Here is a 20777-nt window from a genome sequence, read left to right as displayed (position 1 = left end):
GCAAAGCACTACATTTGTCCTCAGAGTAGAACTCTCTTATTCATGTTACTCATTTTCAACTACCTCTGACAAAAACTTTAATCAATGAATGATCTGAATATGCATCAGCCAGAGTCACCTCTTCTAAAGCATATTAGCAGTATTGAATAAAAGTGTGACATAGTTCAGTTACCTTATTAGGGTTAATAGCCCTCCGACTATCACCTTTAAACATTAAGTTTGAGAAGACGGACAATTTTGTCATTCAACTCCAGGTATATTTCTAGTAACAATGTCAGTAGGAAGAATCCACCAGAATTCATTGCTATGCATGCTATTATTTTATTCTGTTGTCCGTGTGCTTTTAAAGAGTCAGAATATTTCTTAAGAGAAAATATTTTAATTTTTTTATAATCTGTAATTATAAATGTGTATAGAAAACAGGAAACTCCTACACAAATATTTTAATTTAACCGGACCACAAAGCATTACCTTGACATTAGACAGATTATATATTTCTCTTACAATTTGTCTAATAAAGCCTTTTGGTTTCTGCAGATCGGATTCCTGGCAACTCGTACAGACCCAGTGCCTTCCTTCCTCTTCTAACAGCATTGGCTGCTCCCCTTTCCAGTTCCATGAAGCCACCATCTACAACTCTGTCAACAGCTCAAGCTGGAAAAGAATCACCATCCAGCTGCCTGACCATGTCTCCTCTAGGTAGGTTGCAAATTAAGGTAAACTGTGAAATTATCTGGCCTCTCTACAGAGTTCATGCAGTGAGCTGAAAACAACTGACAGTGTGAGCCAGAGCTTTACATGCAGCCCTGGTGCCCTCTCCCATCTTCCCTCCCTCCTTTTCTCCCTCCCCTCACCAACCCATGCCCCCAAATGGCAACTGCATGTTCCAGGAGGAAATTGGAGTTTGTCTGTAAATGATTCAGAGATCTCAGATTTCCTTTGACTTAATACCATAGCATGTACCAAACTCAATCACAGGCCCTGAATGACAGACCCCAATCCAAGACTGACATTGGCACCAGTTCTGCCCCAGTGTTCTGCCCTCCCAAACGCTGCGCATCTCCTCCAGATACAAATACCAGCTGGGTGTGCAGGGCTGACAGGTTACAGAAAGCTGCAGGATAAATACAATGGAGTGCAATCTTCCTAGAGCAGCATTCGGTTTACTCAAAGGTTTGGAAAACGATACACCTGTGTAGGAAAAATGAACATAGATTTATTATGGACTAGAATAGGAAATTCACATGAAATTTTCAGAGAAGATACAAGCTTCCAGAATGGCATTTTGGGTTATACTCCCAGAGTCTAAGAAATACAAGTTCTCTCACCTCTGCCAGCAGGGTCCTTCAGGAAGACATTTGGGAAGCCCTTTTCTCACAAATAGTCCCCTCTCCCAGAGGCTGGAGGCAGGACGCAGCCATGGAAGTAACAACCTACTGAATCCCTTCTGCTCTCTGTGGTTCTTTCAGTGCGACACAGTTCCGCTGGATCCAGAAGGGAGAAGAAACTGAGAAGCAAAGCTGGGCAATTGACCACGTGTATATTGGAGAGGCTTGCCCCAAGCTCTGCAGCGGGCATGGATACTGCACGACCGGTGCCATCTGCATCTGCGACGAGAGCTTCCAAGGTCTGAATCCCAGGCTGCCGACTTTGATACAGGAGACCAAGAGGTTCTCCTCATCTTAACACATATACAAAAGTCCACTAGGAAATGGATAGAAACTCCAGCCTGAGGGATCTGAGATTCATGACACACTCCTTGGTCACTCTTTAACTTTGGGACAAATTATTAAGCATAGCTTTATGCAATATTCCTGAAGGCATTTTTGTAAATATAGAATTGAAATCTACTCCAGACATTCTATAAATTTATAAGCATATAAATCCAGATATGCTAAATCAGGATATGATATAGTACCTCACATTCTCCGTCTTTCATATAACTCCCTGCCCCCACCCACAGTCCCAACACTTAATTTCCACTTCTGGGCCTCTTTCCTGGCCTAGCTGCCTGTGCCTACATACTTGACCAGTATCCCTCCTTCCTCAGCCTCTTCCAGCAGCAGCTGCCACTGTTCTCCTAAGATGTAGCTGAAAACTCAAGATGTTCTGGTTTCCAGGTCACTGTGACACTGACACTGACACACACACACACACACACACCCCTTTATGACTCAAAGAAATACATTTTCACTCCTCTAGTTTCTAGAGGCTGAGTATATATCCAGGGCAGAGAGTATCTACTCGACCCCCTCACATCATAGGAAATTGCTCTGTTGGTCTGTTAGAAGGTCTGCAGCCCTGCTTTCCTTTGATCCAATATTTCTAACAGGTTTCAACCTCTATCATTACAAAGTTTGCTTTCCATAGTTAACATTCTGTATCCTCACAGCTTAATACCTGGCCGATAGCAATGCTAATAAATCTTCTCTGAATTAGTCCTTACGCTGTCTTATGCTTTACTATTTACATAGCATACACCAACATATTCTTCAGTCGCTTATTATCTGTGATATCCCCATCAGTTATCTATGGTTAATATAATTATTCCCATGCTACAGGCAAAGAAACTGAGACTCAGGGAGGCTAAATGACCTGCCTAAGGTCGCACAGCCAGCATATATCAGAAAGACCACTACTCAAGTTGTTCTTTCCAATCAGCCTTGCTGTCTCTCATGGCTGAGAGATTTATCCAAGGAGGAGCAGAGTTAACACAATTTCCCCCAGATATACAATGTAAGAATCCATGTTTTTGAATTCTGGAGTCGGATCTATTTAGATTTCTTGGTTGATGTTGTTTCCTTGCATTGAAATCAAATGGATATGATTAATGTGGACTGCTGCACATCTCTGATGTTAGAAATTACTTAGCCATCTCCTTTCTCCCTGGTGTCATTGTCACTGAGACCGGCTGCGTCTGTCACTATATTAGCTGGAGAATTTTAACTCTAGGCAAATGAGTGAATCAAATATCTCACAAGAAGTCCTAGATGTCTGGAATTTGCCCTCTCCCCTGAACCTTAATTTGAAACTATTAAGGACATGTAGAAAAAATGTACTGTTTAAATCAAGGAGAAATGCAAGCACATACACATTTGCTAATAGAATATCTTACTTAAATGCCAGTAATTCAGTTCAGTGGTCTCTGAGAGACACTTCCAGTTTTATCATTATTTATTTATCCCAGCTTCATTACTGAATATCTTTTCTTTTTTTTTTTTTTTGAGACGGAGTTTTCACTCTTGTTGCCCAGGCTGGAGTGCAGTGGCATGATCTCAGCTCACTACAACCTCTGCCTCCTGGGTTCAAGTGATTCTCCTGCCTCAGCCTCCTGAGTAGCTGGGATTACAGGCACATGCCACCATGCCCAGCTCATTTTCTTTTGCATTTTTAGTAGAGAAGGGGTTTCACCATGTTGGTCAGGCTGGACTCAAACTCCTGATCTCAGATGATCTTCCCACCTCGGCCTCCCAAAGTGCTGGAATTACAGGCATGAGCCACCGCACCCCACCCATTACTGAATATATGTGCTAAATATTGTTTTAGGTGCTGGAATCCAACGAGTTAAAATATAGACACTGCTCTTAAGAATCATCAAGTATACATTAACCTGTATTTTCTACAACAAATCATGCTAGGAAAAAAGAAATTAGATAGGCCTCTCATACCAGGGTGAGAGTTCCCTACTGATACCCACGATTGGTAAACATTCAAGGCCCAGCCAGATGCTGTGGTATTTAAACAACAGTTTTACAAGGCAAATACGGACATGAGCACTACATATTTTAGTAAACATTGACTCAAAGAAAATTGGATTTTTTTCCAACAATATAAGCCAATAATTGCCAAAACAAAACATATACTTTGGGAGTCTGTATCTACTTAGTATTTTGCCTTTTTTTTTTTTTTTTTTTTTAACTGTAACAACATTTTTTTTTTCTGGATTTTGTTATATATATATATATTTTTCTGCTTTAAGTTCTGGGATACATGTGCAGAACGTGAAGGTTTGTTACATAGGTATACATGTGCCAGGGTGGTTTGCTGCACCCATCAATCCATCATCTACATTAGGTATTTCTCCTAATGCTATCCCTCCCCTTGCCTCCCATCCCCCAACAGGCCCCAGTGTGTGATGTTCCCCTCCCTGTGTCCATGTGTTCTAATTGTTCAACTCCCACCTATGAATTAGAACATGTGGTGGTTTGGTTTTCTATTCTTGTGTTAGTTTGCTGAGAATGATGGTTTCCAGCTTCATCTGTGTCCCTGCAAAGGACATGAACTCATCCTTCTTTATGGCTGCATAGTATTCCATGGTGTTTATGTGCCACATTTTCTTTATCCAGTCTAACATTGATGGGCATTTGGGTTGGTTCCAAGTCTTTGTTGTTGTGAATAGTGCTGCAGTAAACATAAGTGTGCATGTGTCTTTAGAGTAGAATGATTTATAATCCTTTGGGTATATACCCAGTAATGGGATTGCTGGGTCAAATGGTATTTCTAGTTCTAGATCCTTGAGGAATCACCACACTGTCTTCCACAATGGTTGAACTAATTTACACTCCCACCAACAGTGTAAAAGTGTTCCTATTTCTCCACATCCTCTCCAGCCTCCGTTGTTTCCTGACTTTTTAATGATCACCATTCTAACTGGCATGAGATGGTATCTCATTGTGGTTTTGATTTGCATTTCTCTAATGACCAGTGATGATGAGGTTTTCTTCATGTTTCTTGGCCACATAAGTATCTTCTTTTGAGAAGTGTCTGTTCATATCCTTCACCCACTTTTTGATGGGGTTGTTTGGCTTTTTTTTTTTTGTAAAGTTGTTTAAGTTCCTTGTATTTTGCCATTCTTACAGTAACAACTACTTAAATCTGAACTTGAATACTTGTTCTTAATCTTGAATGACTCTGGTTGGTTCACTTAATTTCTGTGACTGTTCCTTGTCCTCTAGGTGATGACTGCTCTGTGTTCAGTCACGACCTTCCCAGTTATATTAAAGATAATTTTGAGTCCGCAAGAGTCACCGAGGCAAACTGGGAGACCATTCAAGGTGGAGTCATAGGAAGTGGCTGTGGGCAGCTGGCCCCCTATGCCCATGGAGACTCACTGTACTTTAATGGCTGTCAGATCAGGCAAGCAGCTACCAAGCCTCTGGATCTCACTCGAGCAAGGTACCCAAACCTCCATATTGTAGTCCAGACACAGAATTAGTCACAAGCCCAGTAATTGTCCACTGTCTGTTAGATAGGATTATGAACTTCATGGCACAGATGTCACTAAGCAGTGAAAACCTATCATCTGAATTTGAGACAAGGAAGCATATATGTTTCACAACTCAGAATTATGCTTCGCTTATTAGAGAATTGCTTTGTATTTCTTCACCCACAGTGGCTGAGTGGTGGTAATGTACGCACAAGCCCAGAGAAATGGCCAAATATTTTTAAAAATGGTTAGGGATAAACTACATAGATAATTTAATGTTGAGCACAGCCAAGTATATAAATATAAATGTGTATGTGAAATAAATTTGTAGCAATGCAAACATATGCCTATATTTAGCTTATGTAAGTACAATAAATAGAAATGGAGGGTGGATGGATGGATGGTTAAGATCTTTAAAAAATTTTTTTTCAAGTGAGGTGTTGATTTTTATTCAAAAGGAGTGATGCAAACATGTGGACTTTGGGCACTGTGGAGCTTTGCTGGCTGTGGAAGTAGGTTTTGACTCTGCTGACCCAGCATAATCATAGTGAGCTCGAATGTTTAAAAATAGAAGGGGTATGAAGAACTACTACACAACACAAGAATAAGAGACAACCCAATAGCAGAACAAACAACAGTAGCAGCAACAACAAAAAATAGATGCATGATATGCCTAGGTAGGCTACAAAATAGGAAGCAGAGAAGATCAATTAGCATTAAAGATATTCCACCTGTCAGGAATATGACATTTAAAACTTTATGTGCTATAATTGCTGAGGGTTAATGCAGAGTAGAGTGGGCAGAGACCTTGAAAATGGACTAGGGAAGTGACTGACAAAGACATAAGGACGACTGAATTTCCCTCCCTACCTGCCCTTCCCAGCTTTGGCTACCTTATCCAGAGTAAACACAGCTTTTTGTCTATATAATTCAAGAAAAGATTCTAAGCTTAAAAAAAGGTTGCTAGGTATTACTGTAGAGTATTTCTTGAATGCTGAAAAGTGTTCAGTACTATGAGAATATTTGAGAATTAGATGTGTTTGATTAATGGGAAGATAGTTTACTTGAAACCTTTCACTTTGGGAAATATAATATTAGTGTTGTGTTTTCACAGGCGGAAAGGTAGTTTGGGGACCCTTAATATGATTATGATAAACAATGAAAATAAAATTAATTCCTGTATGGAAACCATGATATGATAAAAGTTGCATCTATCATCTTCCTTTTTTTTTTTTTTTTTGCCTACCAAAAAGATATACTTAATCTAGAGATAACCTGGTGTTTTCTGTGACACCACCATATATAGCTGCAACTAGGTGCATAGTTAGCAATGGCACACTATGTTTTAAATTAGTTTATGCATTTATACGTTTTTAAGTCTAGCTCTTTATTCCACCACCTACTTTAAATTAGGTACTCTTAATCATGAGGAATCTTATGAGGATTTATTTCTCATGCCTAAAAGCTCTATCTAGGGCAAGGATGACAATGAAAAGTAAAATGTCATGTTGAACAGAATAGCAGACATGGTTCAGAACCTGCACATCCTAACTCAGTTTTCCCTCATCTCTGATCTCCAGACAGCCTTTCCTAAAATAGTCATAATAATTCATCCCCATCCGGATGTGTTCAGCTTGGAGCTATTTGTAAAAAGAATGCAGCATAAATATTGTGGTTGTATTCCATGTCCTCTCCATGTCCTCAGCTGTCTGTTTGGCCCACGTTACCTTTCAGAGAATAGAAGGTGTTTTAAATGAAATACTCTAACAAGATTTCCAACATCATGAAAAGAGAACACATCTTTGAAAGTCAAAAATACTTTCTTGGTGTAAAAAATCAGCTTTATGAGGTTTTCACATGTATAATATAGAAGACAATATAAATAAATTTTGTTACTAACAGTGATGTAGTCATAAGACTGGCTGCTTCACAGATGTGAGGGCGATCTGGCTGTGACATCTGTCACTCCACTGATCACTAGGGTTGATTCAGCTGATCTGGCTAGCTAGGCGTGTGTCCCCTTCCTCCCTCACCACTCCATGTGCATCCCTCCCAAAGCTGCGTATGGGTGAAGGGGATGACCATCCCCAATAGAGGAGTACCAGTCTTTGGTCAAGGGTATACAAGTAGCTGTGCTCCCCTGCTGGAATCTCCAAACAAGCTCTCAAGACTGGCTGCTTCTGTTTATATTATATTATGAACTTGGAAATTATGGACTTTAGGAACAAGATAAGATTAAGGAAGTATAACTCCTTTAATACTTCCTGAATTTAGTATAAAGATGATTTCCCAGCTGGGCACAGTGGCTTATGCCTGTAATCCCAGCACTTTGGGAGGCCGAGGTGGGTGAATCACCTGAGGTCAGGAGTTCGAGACCAGCCTGGCCAACATGTTGAAACCCTGTCTCTACTAAAAATACAAAAATTAGCCAGGCATGGTGGAGCGCACCTGTTATCCCAGCTACTAGGGAGGCCAAGGCAGGAGAATCGCTTGAACCCAGTAGGCAGAGATTGTAGTGAGCCGAGATCACACCACTGCACTCCAGCCTGGGTGACAGAGCAAGACTCCATCTCAAAAAATAAAAATAAAGATGATTTCCCTCTGCTTTTCAGCAAAATCATGTTTGTTTTGCAAATTGGGAGCATGTCACAGACAGACAGCTGCAACAGTGACCTGAGTGGCCCCCACGCTGTGGACAAGGCGGTGCTGCTGCAGTACAGCGTCAACAACGGGATCACCTGGCACGTCATCGCCCAGCACCAGCCAAAGGACTTCACACAAGCTCAGAGAGTGTCTTACAATGTCCCCCTGTAAGTGGCCCAAATGGAAAGGCATGGTCTCATGCACAATCCCTTTGTGAATCCCTGGGAATCACAAAGTTTGAGGTAGAAGTTGGGTAAAGTTAATGCATAAATGCCACAAAACTAGGTGGTGGCAGAACCAAGACTAACCCAGATCTCCAAAGTGGTGCTACTGTTTTCGATTAGGACAAGAAAGGCACAAATTAAAGCAAGGAATAAAGACAAGGGGGAATAGACAATAATAACTAAATGCAAGGGCAGTTTTTGCCTATTTCCCTTGCTTTAACCAGTTTTTCTCGTCTTAGAAAACATTTATTTTCTGCCGGCATGCTAGTTTGAAATTTTACTGAGGTTAAGCAGTCATGTCAGTTTTGCTTTGCATTGTAAGCCCAGCTTCCAGCAGTGTCTGTCACACAGAATGCACTCCATGCTTGACCAAGTATCTTATAGATATTAATGAAACAAGGGAAAGGAGAGAGAGAGATGGAAAAGTTTTACAAGTCCTTGAGTAGCCAATAAAATTTAATGCTGCTCAGAAGAATACTATGACCTAAGCAAATCTGAATTCCATGCACAACATTTTGTTGATTTAGATTAGCCTATTATAATATTTGACATCTAGAAGCCAAATACCAAAAAGTTCTGTTTCCTAATGTATAATCTCTTTGTCCTTCTGTCTGTGACCCAGGGAGGCACGGATGAAAGGAGTCTTACTGCGCTGGTGGCAACCACGCCACAACGGAACAGGTCATGATCAGTGGGCTTTGGACCATGTGGAGGTCGTCCTGTGAGTATCTGATACATGGCATCCCATGTCCATTTCAGGAAGGTGTGAAATTCCTTTGATATGGCATGACCCTTAATTCAGTAAGATCTGTTTTTGATGAGAAGCCCCCCCACGGGAGCACTTTGGCTTACACTCTTTTGCAACTGCAAGCTATAGCTCAAGTCATCAGTGAAATAGCAAAGCCCTGAATGAAATGCAGTGTACCTTAGAAAACTTCCGTAACACAACATTTATTTAAGGATTGACAATATTGGTTAAATTTGATAAAACAAAAGTCTCCAGGTAAATGGGAAACCATGTCTTAAGGCAGATCTGGGTTGCCTTATAAAATGAAATGACATCCTTGAAGAGGAAGGATCTGTAGTGGGCGGTGTCTGAAGTGTCACTAGCTAATGTGCCCAATTACAGACATTCTCCATTTAACGATGTGGTTGCAACTAGAACAAAGAATTTGTGGTTTCAGATTCCTCCTGACCAATCCCAGCACCTAACAAGTTAAAGGTGTTTTCCCCTCTTTATATAATAAAACCATCACCACTCTCACCTGGCCAGGTTGACTGTTCCCTCACAGAGAGATGACTTGCTTTTTCTCTAACGATCTAGTTCCTGTAGAACTGGAATGCTTATGTCTCGACGGGTTCGGACTGATGGCTCCAAGTGGTTGGCAAGGAGAGGCGAATCTTCTCGGTAGATAGGTTCAAATGTTCATTCTGTCCCTTGGCTGATTTCAGTCATTTTGCAAGCAAATTTAAGTGATTAATTGGTAGGAAAACTACCAGATTTGTTTTCGTTCAGTCATAGCCATGAGCTGAATTTTTCAGTCTTGAGCTAGCCCTCGTGTTAGTTTTCACTGAGGCACCTGCTTGCATGGCATCCATATCAACCCCCAAATCCAAGAGCAACCTGGTCCCCACACTAGCCTCCTGTGTGCGCTGCTGCTTTTGGACAACTTGCTGGGCTCTGCCTCCACAAGAAAAGTTGAAGTTTAAAGTTTAACAGTCCAGACTCATTTGAATCTAAATATGAGGCTGATGTTTCACTTAGATACTGATTTCCTCAGACTACGTTATTCCAGAAGAATAAAATAACCTGGGCCCTGAAATGAATCTATGTAGACCAAAAGCCAACCCTAGAACCATTTTACCCTGGCTACTTGCCTTTCAGAACAGCACTTCTCAATCTGTTTGAATGTCAAAATCACTTGGGAAGCTTTTGAAGACATCAAAAAATGTCCCAATGCCCAGGCCCATCCTTTTGGATGGGGCTTTAAATTGATCTGCAGTGGGAACTGGGCATCATTCTTGTTTTAAAAGCAGCTCAGGTGATTCTAATAAACTGATAGATAATAAAATTAGAGTCAATAACCACTTATCTTTCAAGTGGCTTACCAATACAGTTTGCATTAATGGGGCTTCCTGTGCCTGACAAAGCATTACCAACTCCTGTGCAAACCAAAACCTGACAGTCCTCAAAAGAAGGCAGGATACTAATCCTGCCCTTGAGTAAACACAATAATTCTTAACATATCACACATTTGAGTAGATATTTTCATCCTGCCCAAACAATCAATTGCACTTACCTATTTTGGATTTCAGTAATTTCATACTGAAATATGGTGACATATCATCACCAGTAATTTCCTCACTTGTACTAAGATTAAAAAGCAGGGGCGAGGGGTTCAGAGGCACTAATATACCAGCCAGTGTAAAAGCAACCCCTTCACATAATACTGGAAACAGAACTCTATTCCTTGCTCCCTGTCAACCTGCTGCCCCAGAGGCTGTCAGAGCACTGGCAGGAAGCCTCAGCACACAGCACCCAAGAGAATCTCCCAGGTCACCTGGTGTTGGAATTAATGCTTATAAGCAACTACCAGCATCAAGCTCCACATTTTAAATACTTTGAAGAATTTGTCATCTACCAGGCTCTTATCCTGATAAGTCTGTTCTTATCCTGCATTATTATCTCAAACTCTCAGAGCACTAAAACATTTTGAATGAGACAAGCGCATTGCTACATTTGCATGGTGTTGTATGCTTTGAATTTTACTCCAAGTCTTCTTTTAGGAATAATTTAAAAATTATAACTTTGTATATACCACCATATGCTTTTATGTATAATTTCAAAACCAAATGCAGTCTCTTTAATGACATTTCAAAAATTTATTAAAGGAATTACTCTATTTTCCTTCTTTTTGAAGAAAAATATCTCACAAAGCTGAGTTCAATAAATGAGTTGTTTCAAAAATATATTAATACTAAGATGTTATATTTCTAGAACTATGTTTTTGATGTTTTGCTCTGGTCTTAGAGTTTAACATTTCTATACCACTCTACCCTTTCAAAGTACTTCTTTTCAAAAGAGCCACAAAGAGTTTTAAGGCATTCATTCATTAATATGCAATTAGTAGCTCTACAAAATAATTACTTCAATTCATTCATTCATTTGATGAGCTCAAAATAAAGTTCCAGATAATTCAGAAAATTAAATATAATAGTTTTCCAGAGTGTCTTTAAATCATATGAGGCACAAAGAAGCTAGAGCCAAGGTTCATGTCATGATCACAAATATTCTTAATTATAACTTTGCTCCAGAGGATGTATATTTAGAAATAGGTGGAATATTTCCATAAACCCCTATTAACTGAAAGCATTCTCTTAATTAACTGCACTTTTGTATTAGAACACTTGATTATTTGAACTAGCAATGTTAACTCCTCAAGCATGGCGGGGAGAGGAACAGACTGAGGCTTGTATCTTAAGAGATACAAACCCTACTTAACTGTATGTTACAAATAGGGCTACTGATATGTTTTTGCAACTAATGATTGGGGCATACATTTCACTTAGGAATTTTTAGAAATATACTTCTTTTTTAAGTGAAGGTTGGCTTTAATCTAACTTTATTACCATAATTTCGCTTTTGTGCATGTGCACCAAGGACACATGCTAAAAACCCTTAGAAAGAAAAATTATGGTCATGCATGGTATCTTATATTGAGTTTAACCTCAGTACTGCCCATATTAACCAAGAAAACACAAGTTTAATGAGAACAAATTTAGCACTTTCAACAATATTTCAGGATTTAAGAGTGTACCCTAAATGAACAAGATTTGTAATATCTTTTTAATTAAATGGTTTAATTCTAAAAATCTACAACGAACTCAAACAAATTTACAAGAAAAAAACAACCCCATCAAAAAGTGGGCAAAGGACATGAACAGACACTTCTCAAAAGAAGACATTTATGCAGCCAAAAAACACATGAAGAAATGCTCATCATCACTGGCCATCAGAGAAATGCAAATCAAAACCACAATGAGATACCATCTCACACCAGTTAGAATGGCCATCATTAAAAAGTCAGGAAACAACAGGTGCTGGAGAGGATGTGGAGAAATAAGAACACTTTTACACTGTTGGTGGGACTGTAAACTAGTTCAACCATTGTGGAAGTCAGTGTGGTGATTCCTCAGGGATCTAGAACTAGAAATACCATTTGACCCAGCCATCCCATTACTGGGTATATACCCAAAGGACTATAAATCATGCTGCTATAAAGACACATGGACACATATGTTTATTGCAGCACTATTCACAATAGCAAAGACTTGGAACCAACCCAAATGTCCAACAACGATAGACTGGATTAAGAAAATGTGGCACATATACACCATGGAATACTATGCAGCCATAAAAAATGAGTTCATGTCCTTTGTAGGGACATGGATGAAACTGGAAATCATCATTCTCAGTAAACTATCACAAGGACAAAAAACCAAACACCGCATGTTCTCATAGGTGGGAATTGAACAATGAGAACATGTGGACACAGGAAGGGGAACATCACACTCCAGGGACTGTTGTGGGGTGGGGGGTGGGGGAAGGGATAGCATTAGGAGATATACCTAATGCTAAATGACGAGTTAATGGGTGCAGCACACCAGCATGGCACATGGATACATATGTAACAAACCTGCACATTGTGCACATGTACCCTAAAACTTAAAGTATAATAATAATAAAAGTATTATGCCAAATAAATAAATAAAAGGATTTTTATGGAAGGATTTGAGTTTCATAAATATGGACATACAGAATGACAAGCCCCACACCATAAAGATGAAAACCACCCTTTAGCATTTAACAAGCAGTCTCTTATGCTTGTTTGAGAGTGTAATCTTCCCACTCTCATATTTTCCAATAAAACCTGCACATGAAAAGCACTTCACGATGATTAGCCCCACTAATCTGCCATATAACAGATGAACCGAATTGACAGGTAATATTTTTCCAGCCTCACTAGCTTACAAAGTCCTCATTCCATAAAGTCTGAATGATGTGGCATAACACGATCATTGACAATCAAGTGTCAGAAACCTAATTTCTCTGAATTCATTTGCTAGCATAAAATATTTATTTTTCAGTATATGTTTATGAATACATTGGGCAGATCCCTCACAAGATCCATGCTGGTGAGGTTCTTCTTAGGATAAAAGAGAATTTGTTGTCTTAACCATTTTTGTTGGGCTCTCATACTTCTATCCTAAGAATCTCCCTCACCCAATTCGCATTTCATTCACACATCACGTTTCCTGTGTACGTGTCTAAGTCACACCTGTCATGTGTATAATGAAGTGGGCCAATTTTTGCATGTGTACCTTGAAAGCTCAGTAAAAAGTTAGGCTTCGTGAATGAATTTACTAAAAAGTGAATTATTTCCACATTTATGGAGAACTGCAAACCTTATGTTGCTAACTATGGTCTTAAAAGCATTTATCAGATTTTAAAATAAGTTCCATCATGACCATCTCCTCATGCTCTTCATTATCAAGATACTGTCACATTTTTGGCACAAATGATTTATGGAAACGAGCATATTACATTTGTTGCAAAGCATATTTGCCCTTTATTAAATATGATTGTGTTATCTGACACAGAAGACTTCTGTATTTTTTAAAGTCCATTCCTTAATATATGCAGGAATTAGTATTTCCTAAAATGTAAAATAATTGAAAAAATCAGATAAAATTAGTAGTTATTAAGCTATTAATATTTATAATTTATATGCAACATTTATGCCAAATGTAGTATTACAGCTACATGTACCTTAACATACGGTTATGAGCAAATATTGCATGTTGCATTACATAGAAAAGTATATGTACATATTGGGTATAGAAGAATAAGAAATAACTTCTTTAATTTTTATTTTCAAAAGAGATGAAAAATCCTATATTGCGTCTAAACCTGATCAGACTTTTATGACTAATCACAGTGCTGCATGCATTGAAAGGCATTTTTTAACTTGTGTTATATTTCATTATTTGCTGTCATTGGTTTTCCACTAGAGTAAGGTAAGTCCTCCTTACTAAATCTGGGGAACTGTTTACTTAGTTTCATCAGTGTCACCAAACTTAACTGGGAAGTTTTGTAAAACACCTTTGCAACTAAAAAAAAATCTATGAAAACAGTAATAAATGATACTGGTATATACTGGAACATTTGAAACTTATATCCATGTAAATTCGGAGTCAGTCAAATTGAGATAAGTCCCTAATATATACAATATTGGGCACAACAGCATAGACCAGAGTGCTAGTCAGCATTTCATCATTGGGCAACAGATTTGACTTAGATTCTGCTCTGTGCTTGACATTGTATTGGGTGCCCTTGAAGTGCTCACAGTTGATAAATTTGTTATGAGGGACAAGGGAAAATAGAAATGTGTGCAAAAGATTTAGGGACTCCGATTAAATGGAATGTCTTTCAAAAGACCTACTATGCTGAAGATGCATGAGGGTCCCTTGACTTATCAGTTCCCCTCTAAGTTAATAACTGAATTGGCAGATGGAGTAGATGTATTCATAATACTTATGAGTTCTAGATCTTGTCCTTAGGTAAGATTGGCCACTTTTAATATATACTTGTATTTGTCCTCTGAGATTCTTCAAAATTTAAGAAGGCAAAATGGTTATAATTTATTGAACATCTATATACAGTGCTAGTTTTCATTTAATCCTTGCAGCTCCCTGAGGTGCACATTATTGGATATTATTCTCATCCCCATTTAGCAAAGAAATATGAAATCTTCAGTATGTGTGAGATATTTGTGCCTGCACTTATTTATGCATAGCCTTCCTGAGAATGCATGGCCTTTAAGTCAAATGTGTGGCATCCTCTATGCAGGGGAGTTTCAGTGATAGTTTGAATGGGAGCTTCCTGTCTTACACTCACCAATATTTCTAAGATATGTTGAACAGTCCACTGGATTCTTATGTCTGCATTCATATAAATCATTTGTTCTACCATATGTTTTGGTGATAAATTACTGACAAGTAGAAATGCCTGTATTTCTATGAGCTCAAATTAGTATCAATTCTCTATCTCCTCCATTTCCTTTAGAATCCATTAAAAAATCCATTGAATTGTTTTCATCATAATAAATGAACTAAGATTGTGTCTCCTTTAAAGAGTAACAGTTCAAAAGAGCACAGAGTCACTAGTTATTCAAAGACCCTGCAATGGCCATATTTCCGATGCAGAAACAAGGAAACACTTTATAATTCTATATGCCATCTAAGTCCCTAAACTCCCTTGGCAATAATGGAAATTTACATTATCATTTCCAAGAAGCCTTTGTTGTTCATTCTCCCTTTTTTCAATTACTTACTCACAATGGAAGAATTTTAAAATGGACCTAGTTCTATCCACAACCAAAGCAAATTGATATGTCAAGTGGCATAGTTGATGTGCCTTGGGATGAACATTACCTCCTTTTATTGAACTTAAAATAAAAATTACTTTCTCTGGTAATTACAGTGAATAAATAAATCTTTAAAAGTTCATTGCACTTATTTCAGTTATAATGTTATCTATAGCTGTACATCAAAATGTATCAAAAACAAAAAATAGGCTCACAAATATACTACACACCAAAAAATGAGTAAATATAAGATAAATTTGTTAAAAATTCCCCTAATCCCCAATGCTGTTGGACATTTTAGAAGGTACAATAACTGTTTAGTAACCATGTCAATTTATTAAGTGGTCTTAGAGGCAGACAGCATTTTAGTATAGCTTGCCATAGTGCTTGATTTTCAAAGGCTCATAAACTGGAAATATCCACTTCATTAGATTCCAACCTAACTGACTCAAAAGATTTTTATATTTCACATACCAAATTACCACCTAGTTTCCACGATGCTTTGATAGTGTGGTCTTTGAGACAGAGTCTCGCCATGTTGCCCTAGGCTGGAGTGCAGTGGTGCAATCTCAGCTCACTGCAATCTCTTCCTCCCAGGTTCAAGCAATTCTCCTGCCTCAGCCTCCCAAGTAGCTGGGACTACAGGCACATACCACCACGCCTGGCGTGCCACAACATCCAGCTAATTTTTTGTATTTTTAGTAGAGATGGGGTTTCACTCTGTTAGCTGGATGGTCTTGATCTCCTGACCTCGTGATCCACCTGCCTCAGCCTCCCAAAGTGCTGGGATTACAGGTGTGATCACTGCACCCAGCTGCCATTTTTAATGTGACTATATAAACACTAGGCATCTATAGCAAGTCCATTACTATATGCATATCAACATTCTCAGGAATCCAAAGATATGATACTGATACATAAACTTATTCAAAATTAAAGAGTACCCAGGCCAGGCACAGCGGCCATGCTTGTAATCCCAGCACTTTGGGAGGCCAAGGCAACAGGATCACTTGAGGCCAGGAGTTAGACACCAGCCTGGCCAACATAGCAAGACGCTGTCTCTACCAAAAAAAAAAAAGAAATATGTTTAAAATCTTTTAAGAAAAAAATGTTATTAAAAAAAGAACATCCAGTGATTCAAAATGTCCCCTAAATTGGTTTTAAGCTTCCACCTTGGACTAGTTTTTATGGCACTAAAGATCTGCAACCTGCTAGTATTTATTTTCTCACCTATAAAGATGGAGACTTTCAGTCAGCTCCATAATAAGTAAATAATTATATGGAGATGTTGCTTTAAAGCTGTTAAGTAAGCACATCAAGTTTTGTTAAAACTGAATGTTCTTTTGTTCCCATATATTAAGGTAACTTTCATGTCAATCTAGGTTGCACTGAGATAACAAAATATCTTGAGTGTTCTAACTTTATCTTTTTTGATGTAAAATATTTTAACTATTTTAAATTCTGAGTACCTTATACCTTTAAACGTGTTTTAACAGAATAATTTTCATTGCTTTAACTTTGCAATTATTCCTTATAGTTTAAAGAGTAATGATTTACAACAGGAATCCAATCAGTAAGTCACCATAAGTTCAACAAACATGCCTTGACCACCCATGCACGGGTCAGGCAGGAGGCTCAGTGCTATGGTGTGGGGGTGGGGGGTAGTTGGGGGACTGGCCCCCATACCAACAAAAGTTTAGTTGTGGGGAGCCAAGATATGAACACAAACTCCTTCAAAGCAGGAAATGAGCACTATGAGAGTTCAAAGTAGAAAAAAAAGTTCACTTATGGAGGGAGTAAACAAAGAAAATGTAACACTTGAACACGTAGAATCTAGGAAGTGATGTTGACAGCTGGCCAATGAGGCGGGTAGAAAGGACTTAAGGCGTTTGAGTAGAGCAGTTTGTATAGGAATGTAGAAAAAGAAAGGGCAGAATAAGATTAAGCATGAAGAGGACTTGAAATGTCTGTTTAAGTTGGCTTAGCTGTTGCTCCATAGATAAGAGGATTCTGCATGGTTTTGGGCAAAGTGAAGCCAGTGTTTGAGGAAAAGTTTACTGAATCTGGTGTGCAAAATCAACTGCATGTATGTGAAGGAAGGTATACATGCAAATGTATACAATTATGCATTCAGTTATACTTTCTTAGTATTTCAGGGTTTCCTTTCAGTGGAGTTTTGTTTTGTTTTTTTTTTTTAACAAAAGGAAAAAAGCTAAGGAGGCTAGTTCAGGGGGCCACTATAATAGCTCAGGGAAAGAACTATAAGGCGACTGAGGATGCTGGCAGTAAGACAGCTAGTTCCAGTCCCAAGATTTTGTGAATAAAGGAGCAACAGGATAATTTTTCTTGACACTTGATTAGTTCAATACATTAGTTCCTTGGGGGTTTTTTTGTAACTCAATTTTACATAGGCAGCAGTTAGTACTTACAGCAGCTAATAAATGGATAAATTTGTGTCATTCAACTATGACACTGAAACTGATCAGCTTAGTTGATACATGTAATATTGTCACATGGAGGGGATGGGAGGGGGAGGATAGTAAATCTGCCTAAAGACAAAACCTGATTTTTTTGAAATCTTTTTCTCTACAATGTCTTCAGGATATATTCTTTGTTTCCATTCTATTGCTTCTAGCATTTTGATATTATTGAAATCTAGCAGGGGATGTTATTAGTACCTTTATTTTATAAAATATGTATCAGTTTGATGTCTTTGTATCAGTATTTTAGCACAGATGCTATTGCTTTTTGATTATACATATCTGATGAAATTCAATTTATGTCTTTTCCTTTGAGATATTTTATTATAAATTTTCTAATGAACCTATGAAATTATCTTGTTTTAAAGTTTATATTTTACAAGTGCTAGTATAATATGCCTAAGTATAATACCTGTTATACTAGGTAAAATATCATTTTACACCTTACTAGCATATTGATGATTGATAATGCAGATTATACTGCTCAGAACAAAATTACCCTTTCCCCCCTCTCTTACCCTAACTCAAGTTCATGTCATATTGATCTTTATGTTGGAATCACATCACATGACATTGTGTGCATTTTATGTCTTCATGGAATTTGGGAGAAAAGGCTTTGGGACCATGAGGAAACTCAGTGAATTTGAAAAATACTGATAGGCTCACTCTCATAAACCACATATTGATGCCACATATGGATATATTGTCACTCAGGTCAGAGTGTGAGAATATGATCCTTTCAGTGATATTATAGCTCACGATCCTTTTTAAAGGACCATACCAAAACATTAACAGCTATCGCTACTAGTATTGTACAATTTCCTACAGGATCCTGAAATCCATCTTCAGTATTTTTATCAGCTTCCCACACAGCATATATGTATAAATGTGTGTATGTACACATGTGGGGGAATACATACATACATATTTACAATTATACATTTGGTTACACTTTCCTAGTATTTTATGACCTCTTTTCAGTGGAGTGTCTCTTTCCTAAGGCCATGTTTATAAAATATAACCCAGATGCTTATGGTTTGAGGAAGACAAGAGAATCCAACATTCTGAGAAAAACTGACCGCCTTATTTTGTCTCATGGGACTGCATGAACTAGGAATGTCAAGCTGATCCAGCTAACAGTCTGTTTCTTTGTTTTTAGTTTTTAAGCTTTAAATGAGAATGTTTGCTAAAGGAACCAAATTATTTTTCCTACTTGTTAAAGATATATTTAAATAAATCAATGGGTATCGAGCACACTTCTCAAATGAAAGGTACTCAAGTAAATATTTCCAGGAAGCATTCAAGAATAAAATTAAAATTTAAAACAGTTTCAGTTTGCTTTTGCTATGAATCAAGAGAGTTTTGCATATTTTCTGGTTCAGAGCTCACTCATGAAAAGACAGGGATTTCTTCAAGGCCAAAGGCAGTGAGTATAGGTCCCAGCCTTTAGTTCCTCTGACCCTGGGTGGTAATGTGAGCATGACCTATTAACCCTGAAAATTTTCAAATAAATATCAGAGTAACTTAGGACCTAGAATAGATTGCATGTTCAATGATGGCACTTACATGCTCTTTCTCCTTTCCCTCCCTGCCTCTATCCTGTTTGACTTTAACAGCACTCGCAAACAAAATTACATGATGAATTTTTCACGACAACATGGGCTCAGGCACTTCTACAACAGAAGACGAAGGTCACTTAGGCAATACCCATGAAGAATCAAAAAGTTTATTTTTTTTCTTCCAACATGTGATGTGTTGCTCTCCATTCTTTTAAATTTCGCACTACATCTGATATCAGGAAATATCTGTGAAGGACTTGGTGATTACCTGAAAGCCCTTCTCAAGACCGAGTGTACACCACTTTCCCACACTGTGAACTAATGACAAGTGACTTATTTGCTCATAAGTAAATGTCTTCATGTTGATGTGTCTGTGAAAGTTGTGATCTGTTGTAATATCGGTTACACTGGCAGTATTGACAATGAGAAACAGTTTAACAGAAAAATGAAGTTTAAGCACAAAAAATTTAAGATATTTTATGTTTAAAATGGCATTTAGCACAGTATTTAACATTCTTGGTCACAAAGCTATTTAAGTGGACTGTATTTCAGCTATGTCTCATGTTTTATATGATTAAATTATCATTGTCCTTTATGTATTCTCTTCTACAATATAAAACATTGAAACTGTATTTACTTGTTATGTTGTAATATTTTGCTGCTGAATTTGGGGCTACTTATATTCTGCAGAAAATTAATTGAAATACCTATTCAAGAAGATAGTTGTAAAGATATTGTATCTCCTTTAATATACTCCTTAAAAATGTATGTTGGTTTAGCGTTGTTTTGTGGATAAGAAAAATGCTTGACCCTGAAATATTTTCTACTTTAAATTGTGGATGAAGACCCTATCTCCCACAAGTAAGTTCCCATTTCCTTGTCTAAAGATTTTTTTTTAAGTGTTCTGTGGCTGATTTACTAACAGTAACTGCCATTTTGTGTCTGTGATAACAGAGTGATTTGTAAAACAGTGGTTGTTTTTTCATTGTGTTTTCTTCGTGGATTGTTTTTTCTGCGGGTCATATTCATACCTTCTGATGAAGTTGTACAACACCAGCAACATTCTAATGGCCCTGTAGCTCTGAACGCTATTTGTGTAACTGAAAGGTTGCACTCTAGGGTGAACCAAGCTAAAAGCCCATGCTTAAATAAAAATTATGTCCAAAAGCCATTGAAGTTCATTGGTCTTCATTCATTTTTAATTAAAGTTTATGTAAGATTTGCAAGCCTGGTCAGTT

General features: G+C 38.0%; 1 protein-coding gene across 2 annotated transcripts in view; it reads left to right on the top strand.

The window, feature by feature from the left end:
- RELN (reelin) overlaps window positions 1–20710 on the top strand; it is a 533709-nt gene extending 512999 nt beyond the window's left edge. The window contains exons 59-65 of one of the 2 annotated variants that reach the window (XM_055283528.2): window positions 538–699; window positions 1470–1627; window positions 4956–5175; window positions 7819–8016; window positions 8696–8794; window positions 14146–14151; window positions 19597–20710. In XM_055283528.2, the coding sequence (XP_055139503.1) occupies window positions 538–699; window positions 1470–1627; window positions 4956–5175; window positions 7819–8016; window positions 8696–8794; window positions 14146–14151; window positions 19597–19693 (940 nt within the window). In that variant the 3' untranslated portion in view covers window positions 19694–20710. The remainder of the gene's footprint in view (window positions 1–537; window positions 700–1469; window positions 1628–4955; window positions 5176–7818; window positions 8017–8695; window positions 8795–14145; window positions 14152–19596) is intronic. The other variant, XM_055283529.2, reaches the window with a different exon arrangement.
- Window positions 20711–20777: the final 67 nt, after the last annotated feature.

The sequence above is a fragment of the Symphalangus syndactylus genome, chromosome 6 (assembly GCF_028878055.3).
Source record: "Symphalangus syndactylus isolate Jambi chromosome 6, NHGRI_mSymSyn1-v2.1_pri, whole genome shotgun sequence".
Taxonomy (NCBI): domain Eukaryota; kingdom Metazoa; phylum Chordata; class Mammalia; order Primates; family Hylobatidae; genus Symphalangus; species Symphalangus syndactylus.
The sequence above is the reverse complement of the archived record's forward strand: the minus strand, read 5'-3'. Positions and strand labels throughout refer to the sequence as shown.